This window comes from Tympanuchus pallidicinctus, unplaced genomic scaffold, assembly GCF_026119805.1.
Source record: "Tympanuchus pallidicinctus isolate F22 unplaced genomic scaffold, pur_lepc_1.0 scaffold4, whole genome shotgun sequence".
Lineage (NCBI taxonomy): Eukaryota > Metazoa > Chordata > Aves > Galliformes > Phasianidae > Tympanuchus > Tympanuchus pallidicinctus.
Genome location: NW_026294758.1, coordinates 19,759,180 through 19,771,853, shown reverse-complemented (window position 1 = coordinate 19,771,853; position 12,674 = coordinate 19,759,180). Strand labels below are relative to the sequence as shown.

Here is a 12,674-nt window from a genome sequence, read left to right as displayed (position 1 = left end):
TATGAGAAGACTTATTTACTGTGGGGATGACAGAACATGTAACAGATTGTCCATAGAGGTTGTGGAGTCTCTGTCTCTGGAGGTATTCAAAACTTACATGGATGATTTCCTGAGTAACCTACTTTGGAGAACCTGCTTGCGGGGTCTGTGATCTTCAGAGGTCCTTTCCAACCCCTACCAGTCTGTGATTTTTACAGCTATTTATCACCTTTTTTGCTGACTAGTTTATGTAGGGGTACATGCTTGTATCAGTCCCCAGTTGACTCCATTCCTGACCAGTCCTATTCTAATTTTTGAGGGTGTGTGACCGAATACATTACCTGAACAGTTCGACTGCTTTGAAACTGCTCCCAGTCCTGCTTTCTTCTTATGCTTAACCACTGAAGTAACATGAAACATTTGAAGAAATGAGTTCTGGAGCCCACGGAGAGGCTAATCAGCTGTTCTTCCATTCTTTCATGTCCTCTGTAATGAGTCCCTCTACCTCTGTTGTTCCCTTCGCTGCACCTGATGGACTTGCTTATATGTCTTGACCTCCAAACAATCAGAACATTTAGCTCTTGGGTGTGATAGGCTTCTGAGTCTCAAAGATGTCCCATTTTTAGTGACAGCTTGAAGGACCATTTTAAGGCCTGTTCCCTGTCCAGTAGGCAGGACAGCAGATAGTATTTTATCCTTGTCTGTTCCATCTTCAGTTGTCTTATAAAGAATTCCTGCTTATTAGCTGCCCTAGAGGTGCTGACTTTGAGAGCCCTCCCAGCAATAGCGCTGGCTAGAATCCCTACTGGTCACAACTGCTGTAGTTGCTTGCATAAGGGTGCAAGTACATTCCCACAGGACAGGATCTGTATAGGACAATGTGCTCCCATGGACCAAAAGAAGATAGTGCATTCCAAAAAATTGTAAGCTGACAAGGAGAAATCCACTTTATCCTTGTCTGAGATCCCAGAATTCACAAGCCTGAGTGCTAGTGCCCTACAGAAGATTTTAGTCTAGATTAGGCAGTATGAAGTACACAGAGACTTGTGTTGAGAGAATGTACTCCTGAAATGGCCAGATATAAGAAGTATTTGTCACAGTGGTCTGGCCTTGCCACCAGCTAGTCAAAACAGGAGAGGAAAGGTGGGTACAGTCAAAATTATCAGGATTTCCTATATTTTTTTAACTTGGGACAGGGCTTCAGCAGAACTCTGCACAAAGAAGTTCTATTGCTTTGACCAACAGGTTTATCGCATCTCTCTCTGTTCTGGAGTAGGAACACATGTATTGATAGGCTAGAAGATGGAAGAACTGGTGTTCTCTTGCAGGAATCTGGTTTTCCAATAGAAGTTTTATTCCCCTTACTAATCAGAAGATTTTGCCAGCCAACATCATGATTACATATAGTGCACCACTACCTACATCTCTACAACTGAATCAAATACTTAGGACCTTTCTGTTGCTCTCTGGCTGAATGTGTAGCACTCATATCCATACTGCTGATAGATTTCACCTGTGCCTCTGGATTTGTTTTCCTTGTTATTATAACCGTCCATTGCCTAGATATTGCTTCAGACTAAATTCCATAGGAAACCATTTCAGCAAGGGTTGGGATGTCATAGATGATCGCTGTACCTGCAGTGTCTTGGAGGATGTTTCTTTGGATGGTCATTTGCAGACCATGATTGCAGCATGTCCCAGAAGGAGACTGATACATGCCTTGCTACTCCTTGTCTGATGCACGACTGTGTACATGTGCACATTTGGAAGTTCTGCTTTGGGTTACGTAGTTTGCCATCTGTGCAGATCATTTGGGTCCAGTGAAATGCTGCAGATTTTCACTTTTCCTCTCAAGTAGCTATCATTGCACTGAAGCATTAATGACCTTTTTTTGTCAGATGCTGGATTTAGGAGAGACATTGCTACCATATCCTTCAGTTACCAACTTTTCAGCCTACTTGGTGCACCTTTGTCAGTCAACTGGAAAGAAACGTGCAGGGACTTCAAAAGAGACTGGGCTGTACTGTAATCTGACACTAGCCATGATTCCTCCAGATGCACTATCCACCTAGATCCAGTGACCGATTGTTCTCTGAAAACAACATGGACATCCTTTGTTTTTTATGTTAACTTATCCTTTTTGCTCTTGGCTGACAAGCAAGGAGGCGTTCACTATCTGGGCAGTGCTTGTGACTTGCTGAAATAGATCGCCTTGTTATTCCCAAGGGCTGTGTTGAGTACACTGTACTAATAAGTAACGTTTTGAGCAGCATTCTGTTTCTAAGATACAGATAAGACAATTCACCTGCTGTAGTTTTTATTTTTAATTTAATGCTTTTATGCTAGTCTATAGAGGAAATTGAAGAAAAGAAAGTAGAGCCTGTGTATCATGTGTGAAGTTAAGGAATAAGTCCTGGTGATCTCTAGTAATCTAATGTTTCTCATTTACAAGTGAATACTTGAAGAAATCAAAGGTTTTTCAGGAGAACGTTGCAGGCAACTGTTTTCTATTATAGCACTCAGATAAGTGGAAATAAAAATAAGTGAAGCTGTAGGACATAGAGCACTTTAGAAAGCCTGTCTTTTGGAAATATAAAAGGCAATCTTGGCCATTCTTTAAAATTCAGCTCCTACAGCTGTAGGCTGTTCTGGTGAAGTCGATTAACTTTGCTTATAATGATGTTGATGCTTTGCTTACAATTTGTCTATGTTATAGTGTACATCTGGGTTTCTCTTACATAAGGTTCCCTATGAAGAAAGGGGTAAGTGTTGACAAGGAGCATGCAAGATTTACTAAAATGAAACCTTGCTGGTCAGTTGCTCATTCATTCTCGTATTTCATTACTCATTAAGGGATGAAGAAGAGAAAAAAAAACCTCATTCAGATGGTACAGATGAAAAAGATAATGGGAACCAGACGAAGGCTGTAAGTCGGATTGGAAACTCTAATAACCCATTCCTGGACATCCCTCATGACCCCAATGCTGCTGTGTATAAAACTGGATTTCTGGCTCGGAAAATCCATGCAGACATGGATGGAAAGAAAAGTAAGTATCCTTCACATGTAACATCATAACTCTCTTCCCTGTATAACATCGTATCTCTTCCTTGTAATCTCTGCACTGTACCACTTAGGATGAGACTGTTTGCTTTTCAAGGTGAATAGTGCTGCTTCATTAAGGAAAATTGCAGCAATAACAAACAACCCAGCAATTGGATTATCACACTCTCACTATCAGGCCAGGATTTACAATGTTCAGTTCCATTTGCATCAGCTCTAATGCGTGTGCCTATTGAGTAATGTGGTACAGCAAAGCAGCATGAATCTTTTGTGCTCAACGAAAATAGATCTCATGGTTTATAGAAGAGAAAACAATTTCAAGTGAATTAGAGCTATTCAGTATTGTTTTGATAATTCTCCTTTTCCTCATGTGGTACCATGTTGTTTCAAATCTCCCCTCTCCTCTACTTCAGCCTTTAAAAAAATGTTGTTCATCTCTGCTTGGAAGATCCTCTAAATGTTCCCTCCTTTCCTGCTCTTGAGTTACAATTCTGTCAAGTCTAGCAGTGTTTGGTAACATCAAGAATTATGCCATGCAGTTTCATAAATAGTCTTTGTAAATATTCTTTGTAATAAGCCTGCTGTGTTTCTTATTTACTTTTAATTAACCTTTTTCTTTCTTGTCCTACTTCCATTCTTGGAGCACTAATTATCACAGGTGTTTGATTTGCCTGCATGCATTTTGTTGTTTGGTTATCTTCAGTTGCTTGTTTTCTAGTAAGAGTCTTAGAAACAGCAGAGGCTACTCAGGACACCTGCATTTTTCCCATTTATTGTTGAAGATCAGTACTAATGGTTCATAGTTGTGGGGTGAATCGTGAAGAGAAAAGAGAATCCTGACTTTGTGATTAGTTTTCAGCAACTGCAACTCTATCTAGTTAAGCTAAATGGTTTTGCACTTGCATGTTGTGCTAGTGTATTTTAGAAGGTACGTTTGAAGGACTGTGTTTTCAACCTGGAGGCTAGTACAGCTAGTACAGCTGAATTCAAGTGGTGGTGATGTGATCAAACTGACCTCATTCTTTGTGATGAGTGGATGTTGTGAGTAGGTTCTTCTTTATTAAATTTGTTTATTTAACCTTAATAAATAATTGTGTATGGTTGCCATGATTAATTTGTTTAATTACAAATATTCAGAATCACTCATTATTCAGCTCATTGAATGTTGGCATTTTTGAGATAATCCTTTCATGAATAAAAGCCAGTTGTAGAGAGGAAGGCCTGGGAAATTACAGACCTGTAAGCCTTACCCTTGGGCCTGAGAAGATCACAGAACAGATCTAGAAGCTGTGTTAAGGCACATGCAAGATGAACAGGTGGTCTTCGACAGCCAGCACTGCTTCACCAGTAGCAGATTATATCTGACCAATCTGGTATCCTTCTGTGATAGAAAAATAGCATCAGTGGACTAAGAAAGGGCAACAGATATTATCTACCTGGACTTCTACAAAGCCTTTGACATGATCCCACATCACATCTTTATCTCTAAATTGGAGAGAGAAGGATTTGAAGAGTGGATAGAGAATTGGTTGGATGATTGCAGCCAGAGGGTTGTGGTTAACAGATGTCCACGTGGAGGCCAGTCATGAGTGATGTCCTCAAGGGTCAGTCTTGGAACTGGTGCTCTTCGACATCGTTATCAATGATGCAGACAGTGGGATCAAGTGCACCCTCAGCATGTTTGCAGAAAACGCTAATCTGAGTGGTGCTGTTGGTAATACACTGGGAAGGAGTGCCATCCACAGAGACCTCTGCAGGCTTGAAAGGTAGGCCCATGTGAAACAAATGATGTTCAACAAGGCCAGGTGCAAGGTGCTGCCCTTGGGTTGGGGCAGTCCCAGATCTGTGTACAGACTGGAAGAAGAATTCACAATGAAGAGCCCTGCGGAGAAAGACTTGAGAGTTTTGGTAATGGAGAAACTGTACATGAGTCAGCAGTGTGCACTACTTGCAGCCTGGAAGGCTGAAAGTTTCCTGGGCTGCATCAGCAGAGGGGTAGAAGCAGAGAGGGGGAGGGAGTTGTCCCTCTCTGTTCTGCCCTCGTGAGGCCCCATCTGCAGTACAGTGTCCAGGCCTGGGGTACCCAGCACAAGAAGGGTGGGGATCTGTTGGAGCAGGTCCAGAAGAGGGCTGCAAAGATGAACAGAGGGCTGGAGCACCTCTCCTGTGAAGAAAGGCGGAGGGAACTGGGCTTTTTCAGACTGCAGAAGAGAAGGTTCCACAGTGCTCTTCCACAATGCTCTTACTCATCCACAATGTTCTTGTGGCATTCAAGTACCTAAAGGGAGCTTATAAGCAGGAGTGGGAGTGACTTTTTACATGGCCTAATAGTGATAGGATGAGAATGGCTTTAAATTAAAAGGGGAGATTTAGGTTGGATGTTAGGAAAAAACTCATTACGCAGGGGGTGGTGAGGCCCTGGCACAGCTGCCCAGAGAAGCTGTGGTGCCCCATCCCTGAAGGTGTTCAAGGCCAGGTTGGATGGGGCCCTGGGCAGCTGAGCTGGTGTGGGCAGCCCTGCCCACAGCATGGGGTTGGGGTTTGGTGGGCTTTAAGGTCCCTTCCAAACCAACCTATTCTGTGATATAGTTTTATGAAAACGTGAGGAATCTGCCCAACCAGGACGCCTGCAACAGCAGCTTTTGTCTTTATAAGTATCCTAACACACTGTTGTAATTCAGGAGAGCTTAATTTATGTAAAGATTTCTAAAGTGAAATTCTATTTGTTGCATAATACGAGTAGGAATAATGTCCACTGTGTGAGATGCGAGTGATTAACTTCTGGAGCAAATGAGTAACAACTTTTTCACTGCCACTTGCTCAGATCAGAATGGGATTCCTTTTTCAGGGTGCTCTAGTCATGTACAAGCTATTAGTTGCAGTATTTAATATATATGCAAATGGATGTTGGTCACTGGTGTGTACTTGGTGGAGAGTGAACTTCAACGCATGCTTCTGGTCTCTGTCTCTGTGACTGTACAGCACATGCCTTCTTTCCCTGTACCACAGCTTTCATACTTTTTCTCCCTACAACACTCTTTTTTTTTTTTTTTTTCCTCTTTTTCTTGTCCCTATGAATTTATAGGTTGGATGTGTTGCTTTTGTGATGCTCTTCAGTGTTACTTCAGATTTCTTGAGAGGTGATTTTTGATTTGGCTCCTTTCTGCTTCCCCTTTGGCTTTCCCAACAGCTGTGGAAAGAAGGGATAGAATGAAGCAGGTATCTGACCACTCAATGCCCACTTGGGTGAACAGCAGTTGCAAGAAGGAAGGATGCTCTTGGGAGGCATTGCTTTTTGGGCAGTGTCGCACTGATTCTGAGCAGTGGCTGCGACCTGCTTTGACATGGAGAAAGGGTGTTTCCTACTAAAAACATCACCACTGTACAAACCTCAGACCTAACAGTACAGGAGCAGTGTCAGTGCCAGAGCAGAAAGACCAGATCTCTCAGGCCTGCTTTCTGCGTTGCTCCTATTCCCTTCTGATCCAGTCTAGTGCTGTCTTCAGGGTTGTTTTACTCTACCTTACAGCAGGTATTTTCAGGCACTGTGCAGGCTGAGTTGCATTGTCCTTTGAAAACGAGAGTACAAAGGAGGTTTTACACAGGACTAATGTAACTCTCCTGTTGCCTAGACAAAGTGTAAAAATGGATCTGAGTTAAATGGGTTTTCATTTGTTTTCTTTGCAGCTCCCTGGGGAAAGCGAGGCTGGAAAACCTTTTATGCTGTGCTGAAGGGAACAGTCTTGTACTTGCAAAAGGTAGGAGAAATCACTATCTTTTGGAAACTTATTGAAGGGGGATAAAGCAGCAGGCATCCTCTCCACTCTCACAGCCCATCTCCAGGTTCCTTTCCCTCTGACCAGCAGTGTATCTGCTCTCTTTGTGCCCCATCCTGTTTACATGCACACTGAGATGTGAATTCTTTTATTACCGTGCTCCTCCATTTTTCAGTTTCAAATTCAGTCTCATTGTCACTATCCAGATGTGCACCTTGTCAATTCCAGTTTATGCCATCACTGTCACTCATGACTGACAAAATAGCTAGCTTCACAAGCTAAGACAGCATCGTCTCTCCGTGTCTTGCACAGATTCCTCCGGGCTGCTTTTAACACTGCAGTTGATATGTATGACTTCACCTCCTATGAGGCTGTCCTCCTTTCCAGTCTTTTCACAGTACACTTTCCTGCAGTGACTGCAAGAGCAGCTGCAAAACTGTTTAACAGCAGCTTGATCTTGGTAGGAATCTGCAGCTTATGCTCCATAGCAGAATTGGAGGATACCATTTTTTTTCCAAAGCAGGATAAAACACTTATTTCTAAAAAAATTTTACTCTCTGCCAGCAAGAAGTCTAAAAAAAACGTCAGCTTCAAACCCTTCAAGTCTTTTGGCGCAAGCTTGATTGTAATACAGCTTTAACTATAAGCTTTTTTAAACTGAAACTTCTCTTGGAAAGTGAGATGGAATATATGAGCAAGAACTGAGAGAATCAAATTTTGTCAGTTTGTAGATTTTGAAGCCTTTGTGTCTCCTGCCTAAGTGTAATGTTCTTGATATAGGTGAGTTCTGTCCAGGTTGCTCTGCATTGTAGAAATATGCTCTGCTGAAAGTGTTTCTGCATTTCCACTGTGTTTTGCAGCTGTAAAGAGTGCAAGTGCATACTGTTATTTCCTCCTTCTTTTTTCTGGGTTTCTGATGTTATTGTTTTCTTCAGAAGCAGCATGGTGTATTGGATCCGTGATAAATTGGATCCATTTCTTACAGCACAGGGTTGATGAGGTGGCTGGTCTGTGCTCAATGCCTGTTTGACAGGGCTGAAGTGCCGAAGCAGACCGAAAATCTGGAGGCAGGAGGAAAGGTTTGGGCTGACAGTTGTGTGTTACATGCTCCAAAGCCAGTGTGAGAGACTAGAACCAAATGTCTTGAACTGCAGCTAAGCCTTCCCTCTGGTTCTTTTCCTGGCAGCAGCTTCAGATTTTATTAAAATGGTCTATATGGCAGGCTTGCATTTTCACTTTCTTGAGTGAATTGCAGTCAGCTGCTTTGATTTCTGAAATGAGTCATGTTTAGCATTTATCTGAAAAGACTGGATGGTTCCCTAAGAAGTAAGAAGGTTCTTGTCCATAGCATATGAATTAATTTTTTATTTGATCCTTGAGGGGGATTTAATAAGCTTTCAAGGGGAAGAAGTGGAGGTGCTGTCCATTTTAGAGTCTTAATTAAAAACTTCTGTAAGTGTCACTGTAATATTAGTTAAAAACACTTAGACAAAATTTACAGATGTTGATGTATCATGCAGATTTTCTGCAGAAGGTTGCTCTCCCCACTGTCACCTTCCATCTCTTGGTAAGCATGAGAGTGATTTCACATCTGGCTACACTTTTGCAGAACAAATACATTGGTGGCGTTCTTGCTCTCATTTGTTTTTCAGTTGTGCATCTTGCATTTGTCATGGCACTTGAATTCAGTGATTACAAGATGGTTACTCTGCAAAGTAGCGCTCTCCCACATAGCCCTGAATCCACTTTCACTGAAGCTGTAGCAAGGGACAAGCTAGACTTTTAATTCAGCGCTAGAAAGGTTGACAGAGAGGTCTGATGGGAAGTGACTCACTCCCTGAGTGATGGGGCAGCTGTGAGCCTCCCGAGGGTGCCTGTGACCCCTGCTCAGCAGCAGTGCCTCATGCAGCATCAGTGAAACATCCTCTGATTTCTCTTCAGCTCCAGAAGGTCCAGCAGGGCTTTGCTCCAGCCCTGAAATAAATCTTGCATTGTTGGGAATATGCTATTGTGGAAGTTGGCAATGGTAGGGTTTTAAAATATATGGCTAGACCAAGTTTAGAGATAGTAAGTGCTGATGAATTATTGTTTCCTTCTGCAATATACTGGGAGACAGAAATTATCCCAATTTCATGAAGTTGAGGAGGATTTTAGAGCAGCTTGATTTCTGTGTAGAAATGAAGAACTATGGTGGTAGTTACGAGCAAGGGATTTCCTTCTCTCTGTTTCCCTTCTCTCCTAATTATGCAGTGCTGCAGGGCAGGATGCATACCCATATGCATTTACAAGATTTCCCTCTGTCTCTCATTATCTGTATATTTGTGGAGGAAAAAGCTGTGATGATAGTTTCATTGCACTGAGTGCTATTCAAGCAGAGAGAGAGAAATCTCACTTGTGTATGCCCACAAATAAATGTATAGGCCTATGCACTTTTTACTTTCTGTGCTCATCTGTAACTCAGCTGTTCCTTCAAGACATTGCTCTAATATAAATATTAATAGTTTGTAACAGCTGTGATTCTCCCAGTGGGTAGCGTGATCCCGATTCTCTTCCCATTCTCTTTGCATAGCAGACTAATTCTTCTTATTTTGCTGTAAAGTCTATAGATGAGAGTGGTTCCTAAACAGCGGTCATTTGAGATTTACAGGGAGGTTTATCTGGGCAATCTTGTCTCAGTGCCCTTTCCTTTTTTTTTTTTTTTTTTTGTTTCATTGGAACAGCTCCAGTGCTAATTACTGTGCTGCATATTGTTTTATTTTTAATGAGTAATTTGTGAGAGAGAGAGTTTCTGAATTAGCGAGCACAGAGGCCACTGGAGGGGCTCAGTGGAAGCATTCACAATTAGCCAACTAAACATGTCTGCACAATATTATATAAAATTAGAGGTTTGACATGTTTGGGCTGTTGGCCCTGACTCTGGACATCCTCAAGCCAAGGCTAATTTCCTGCCTTCAGTTTATAGCAAGAGGAAATCGCAAAGTAGGAGCTTGACAGAATGTCTCTTCACTGGACTGACATGGGATGTGATGTGTGTATAGAAAAGGGGCTTATAAGGAGAGGACAGAAGGCTGCCCTCGCTTCCTTGCTAGAAATTGCGTATGAGCAGCTGTGCAGGACGTGGGCCTTGTGTTTTGACTCTGCTCTGAGGTTTGCAAAATCTTCACTCTTTGATGTGATACTTTATAATCTTGTGGGATTTCAGCTATTTTTGTGTAGTTATTATCAAATATGTTTCCTTTGTCAAAACTTACAAAAAAAAAGGGAAAGTCTATAAACGGTATAAAGTGATCAGACACAAAACTTTCTGAAAGGATTTTGCATCCATTATGTGAGTTGACCAGAGGTGTCCACTCACGAATACCTTGGCTGATAAAAAGCCAACTGCTGTAGTTGGGTGTGTCAGAAAAGGATGCAGGAATGTGTGTCCATCTAGAAACTGGGTCAGCAGAATGTAGAAAAGTCATTTGTTAGGAGTCTGAGAAAGATGAATTCAGCATGTAATTACATTGTGTGCAACATTCACAGCAGATTTCAGTTGATATTGAGGTCACATTTCCTTTCTGGTTCCTTATGTATTTCTTGCCACTGATTTGGTCTAACTTTAGTGAGCTGCCTTTCATTCCTGCTCCACCTCCACACTGATGCTCGCACATGTGCTGTCCTTGGTGGCATATGAAATATGGATGTTCCTTTGCCCCTAGCATTGCTTGCCAGTTAAGAAGAGTTAAAGGTCTTAAAGGAAGAATTCTGACAGCACATTCACATCCCTTCAGTTTTCTCTTAGGCTGGCCAACTACTGGTAGACATTTGTGGTATGCTGATGACTGCTTTTGGAGAAGCTGGAAGGGACCCATCTGTCAAGGTAGAGTGCAACCATCTGATCCAGTGGGATTAGCAAGGATCATAATGAAATCTCTCTGTCAGTAAGGAGGGGCTCTGAGTCAGTGCCACTTTTGGGACTGCCCAAATGTGGAGTTGTTCTGGAACAGATTTAGACACCAGTGAGTTGTGGCCATTGGATTCATCTTAGAGAAAGCTGAGAGGAACCAAGCATGGTGGTAGCTGGCACTGTCTCGAAGCAGTAATTTGAGGAAAGCCAGAATATCATGCTCTGAGGTCTAAGTTCATTTCCTGGCTTTGATTTTTTTCTCATTCCCTGGATAGTGGAGCCAGTCATTTCCTCCAGAGCAACCACTAAAGAAATCAACTTTTCTACTTTTGAAGGAGGAGGCTTGCTTCCTTCATCATCAAGATAGAGCTGGGCGAGGTGTTGGCCAGCCTTCTCTAGTTCTTACCCTTTAGCTAGACACCTTCACAAATTTGCCTTGAAGAAGGGGTAGAGAGTGTCCTCAATGGGAGTAGGCAGAGTGTCTCATGATAGGAAGGTCCATCCAGTACTTGCTGGGACTTGGCAGGACCTATAGCCAGGAGGGCAAAGGAGCATTTGCCTTAGCTCTCTGTCAGGCATTGAAAACTCCTTTTGTCACAGGTGATTAGCTGAAGACTACCCTTTGGACATAAGCGCAACAGTTCTCTGCCTTTCAGCTCTGTGCTCTTGCCTTGATACCGTTGGAGCTGTTGATTGTGATGGTGTTGCTGGTTAGCTGCTTCTTCCCTGGCTTACTGCTGAAGTGTCTAACCGGCAGCAGGTTCTAGGCCTAAACTAGCTGGACTAGCCTGGAAACTGGCAGAGTAGTGGGATGTTTTGCCCTCCCTTCTGGGATATGGTCACCACAGGTGGTGACTGTCTTTCCCTGAAACTCATCCTGGGGAGCCCCAGACAAACCCAGCCTCACTGATAAGAGCACAGATGACCTCAGCAGTTGAAGCTCCTGTCTGTATACCAGCAGATAAACCATGTAAATTAATCCATTAATTCAAAACGTGCATCTTAAGCAGCTTTTCTCCAAGAGAAGTACCTTGCTGGGTGTTTAAGCTAATGCTGTCCCTTCTGTATGATTTGTGTCCTGTACTCTGTTGTCCACTAAACTCCACCTCATAACTCTTGTGTTCAAGTGAAGGGATCAATAGTTATGACACCTGCAGGGAATTACTTTTTTGTTTTGCGGCCATCATACTAGGTTGCTTCAGATGACACTGATTTCTGGTGAAGTCGTAGTCATTTCAAAGGAAAGATGTAGAATCAGTTGCTGGCTGCTTTCCTTGAGAAACATTGTACAAGATTGCTCATGATTAACTTTTCCTTAAAAAGCTTCTGGCTTGTCTTATATTCGGGAAGCCATTTGTAGTGGAGTGTGCTTTAAATTGAACTTCTGGCAACGCAATTATTGTGCACTTGCCCAGCTCCTGTTGCTCAGGAGATCAAACACTGCTCCCAGCAGACAGCTGCAACACAGAGAAGTTTGACTCACTGTTTTTATTATTTTCTGGGAGTGGTACCGTGTTGCAAACCTGAACAATCCTGTGCTTGCCATTTGCAGATCCTGCTCAGAGAAGGTATTCCCTCCTGTGGGTCATACAGATCTATGCTTCCAAAGCAATAATGTGGTGTAATGTGGTGTAACTAGAACCTGGCCTGTTAATCCCAGGGATTTTTATTTATTTACTTATTTTTCCTTTATTAAAGACTAAAGATAGATATGGATTGTAGAAAATGTGCAAAGGAACTGTGTGATGGTGCTGGATTCATAAGGCTGTTAGTGTGTTGGCAGACCAGCCATTTCTAAGTTTTCTCTCTAGCATCATAGCAAAAGAGAGATTTAAAGAATGTTGCTGTATTTGCTTTGTGGAGACTGGTAGGGTGACTTCTACACTGTTAAGGACAAGTAGAGCTGTGGAAATTGAGAACTCCAGCAGCAATAAGCAGTTGAGTAGTGGAGATGGAGAGCTGGCCGTGA

General features: G+C 42.5%; 1 protein-coding gene across 9 annotated transcripts in view; it reads left to right on the top strand.

The window, feature by feature from the left end:
- PSD3 (pleckstrin and Sec7 domain containing 3) overlaps positions 1-12,674 on the top strand; it is a 119,795-nt gene that overhangs the window by 80,271 nt on the left and 26,850 nt on the right. For all 9 annotated transcript variants that reach the window (XM_052700359.1, XM_052700354.1, XM_052700353.1 and 6 more), the window contains 2 exons: positions 2,833-3,026; positions 6,728-6,798. In XM_052700359.1, the coding sequence (XP_052556319.1) occupies positions 2,833-3,026; positions 6,728-6,798 (265 nt within the window). The remainder of the gene's footprint in view (positions 1-2,832; positions 3,027-6,727; positions 6,799-12,674) is intronic.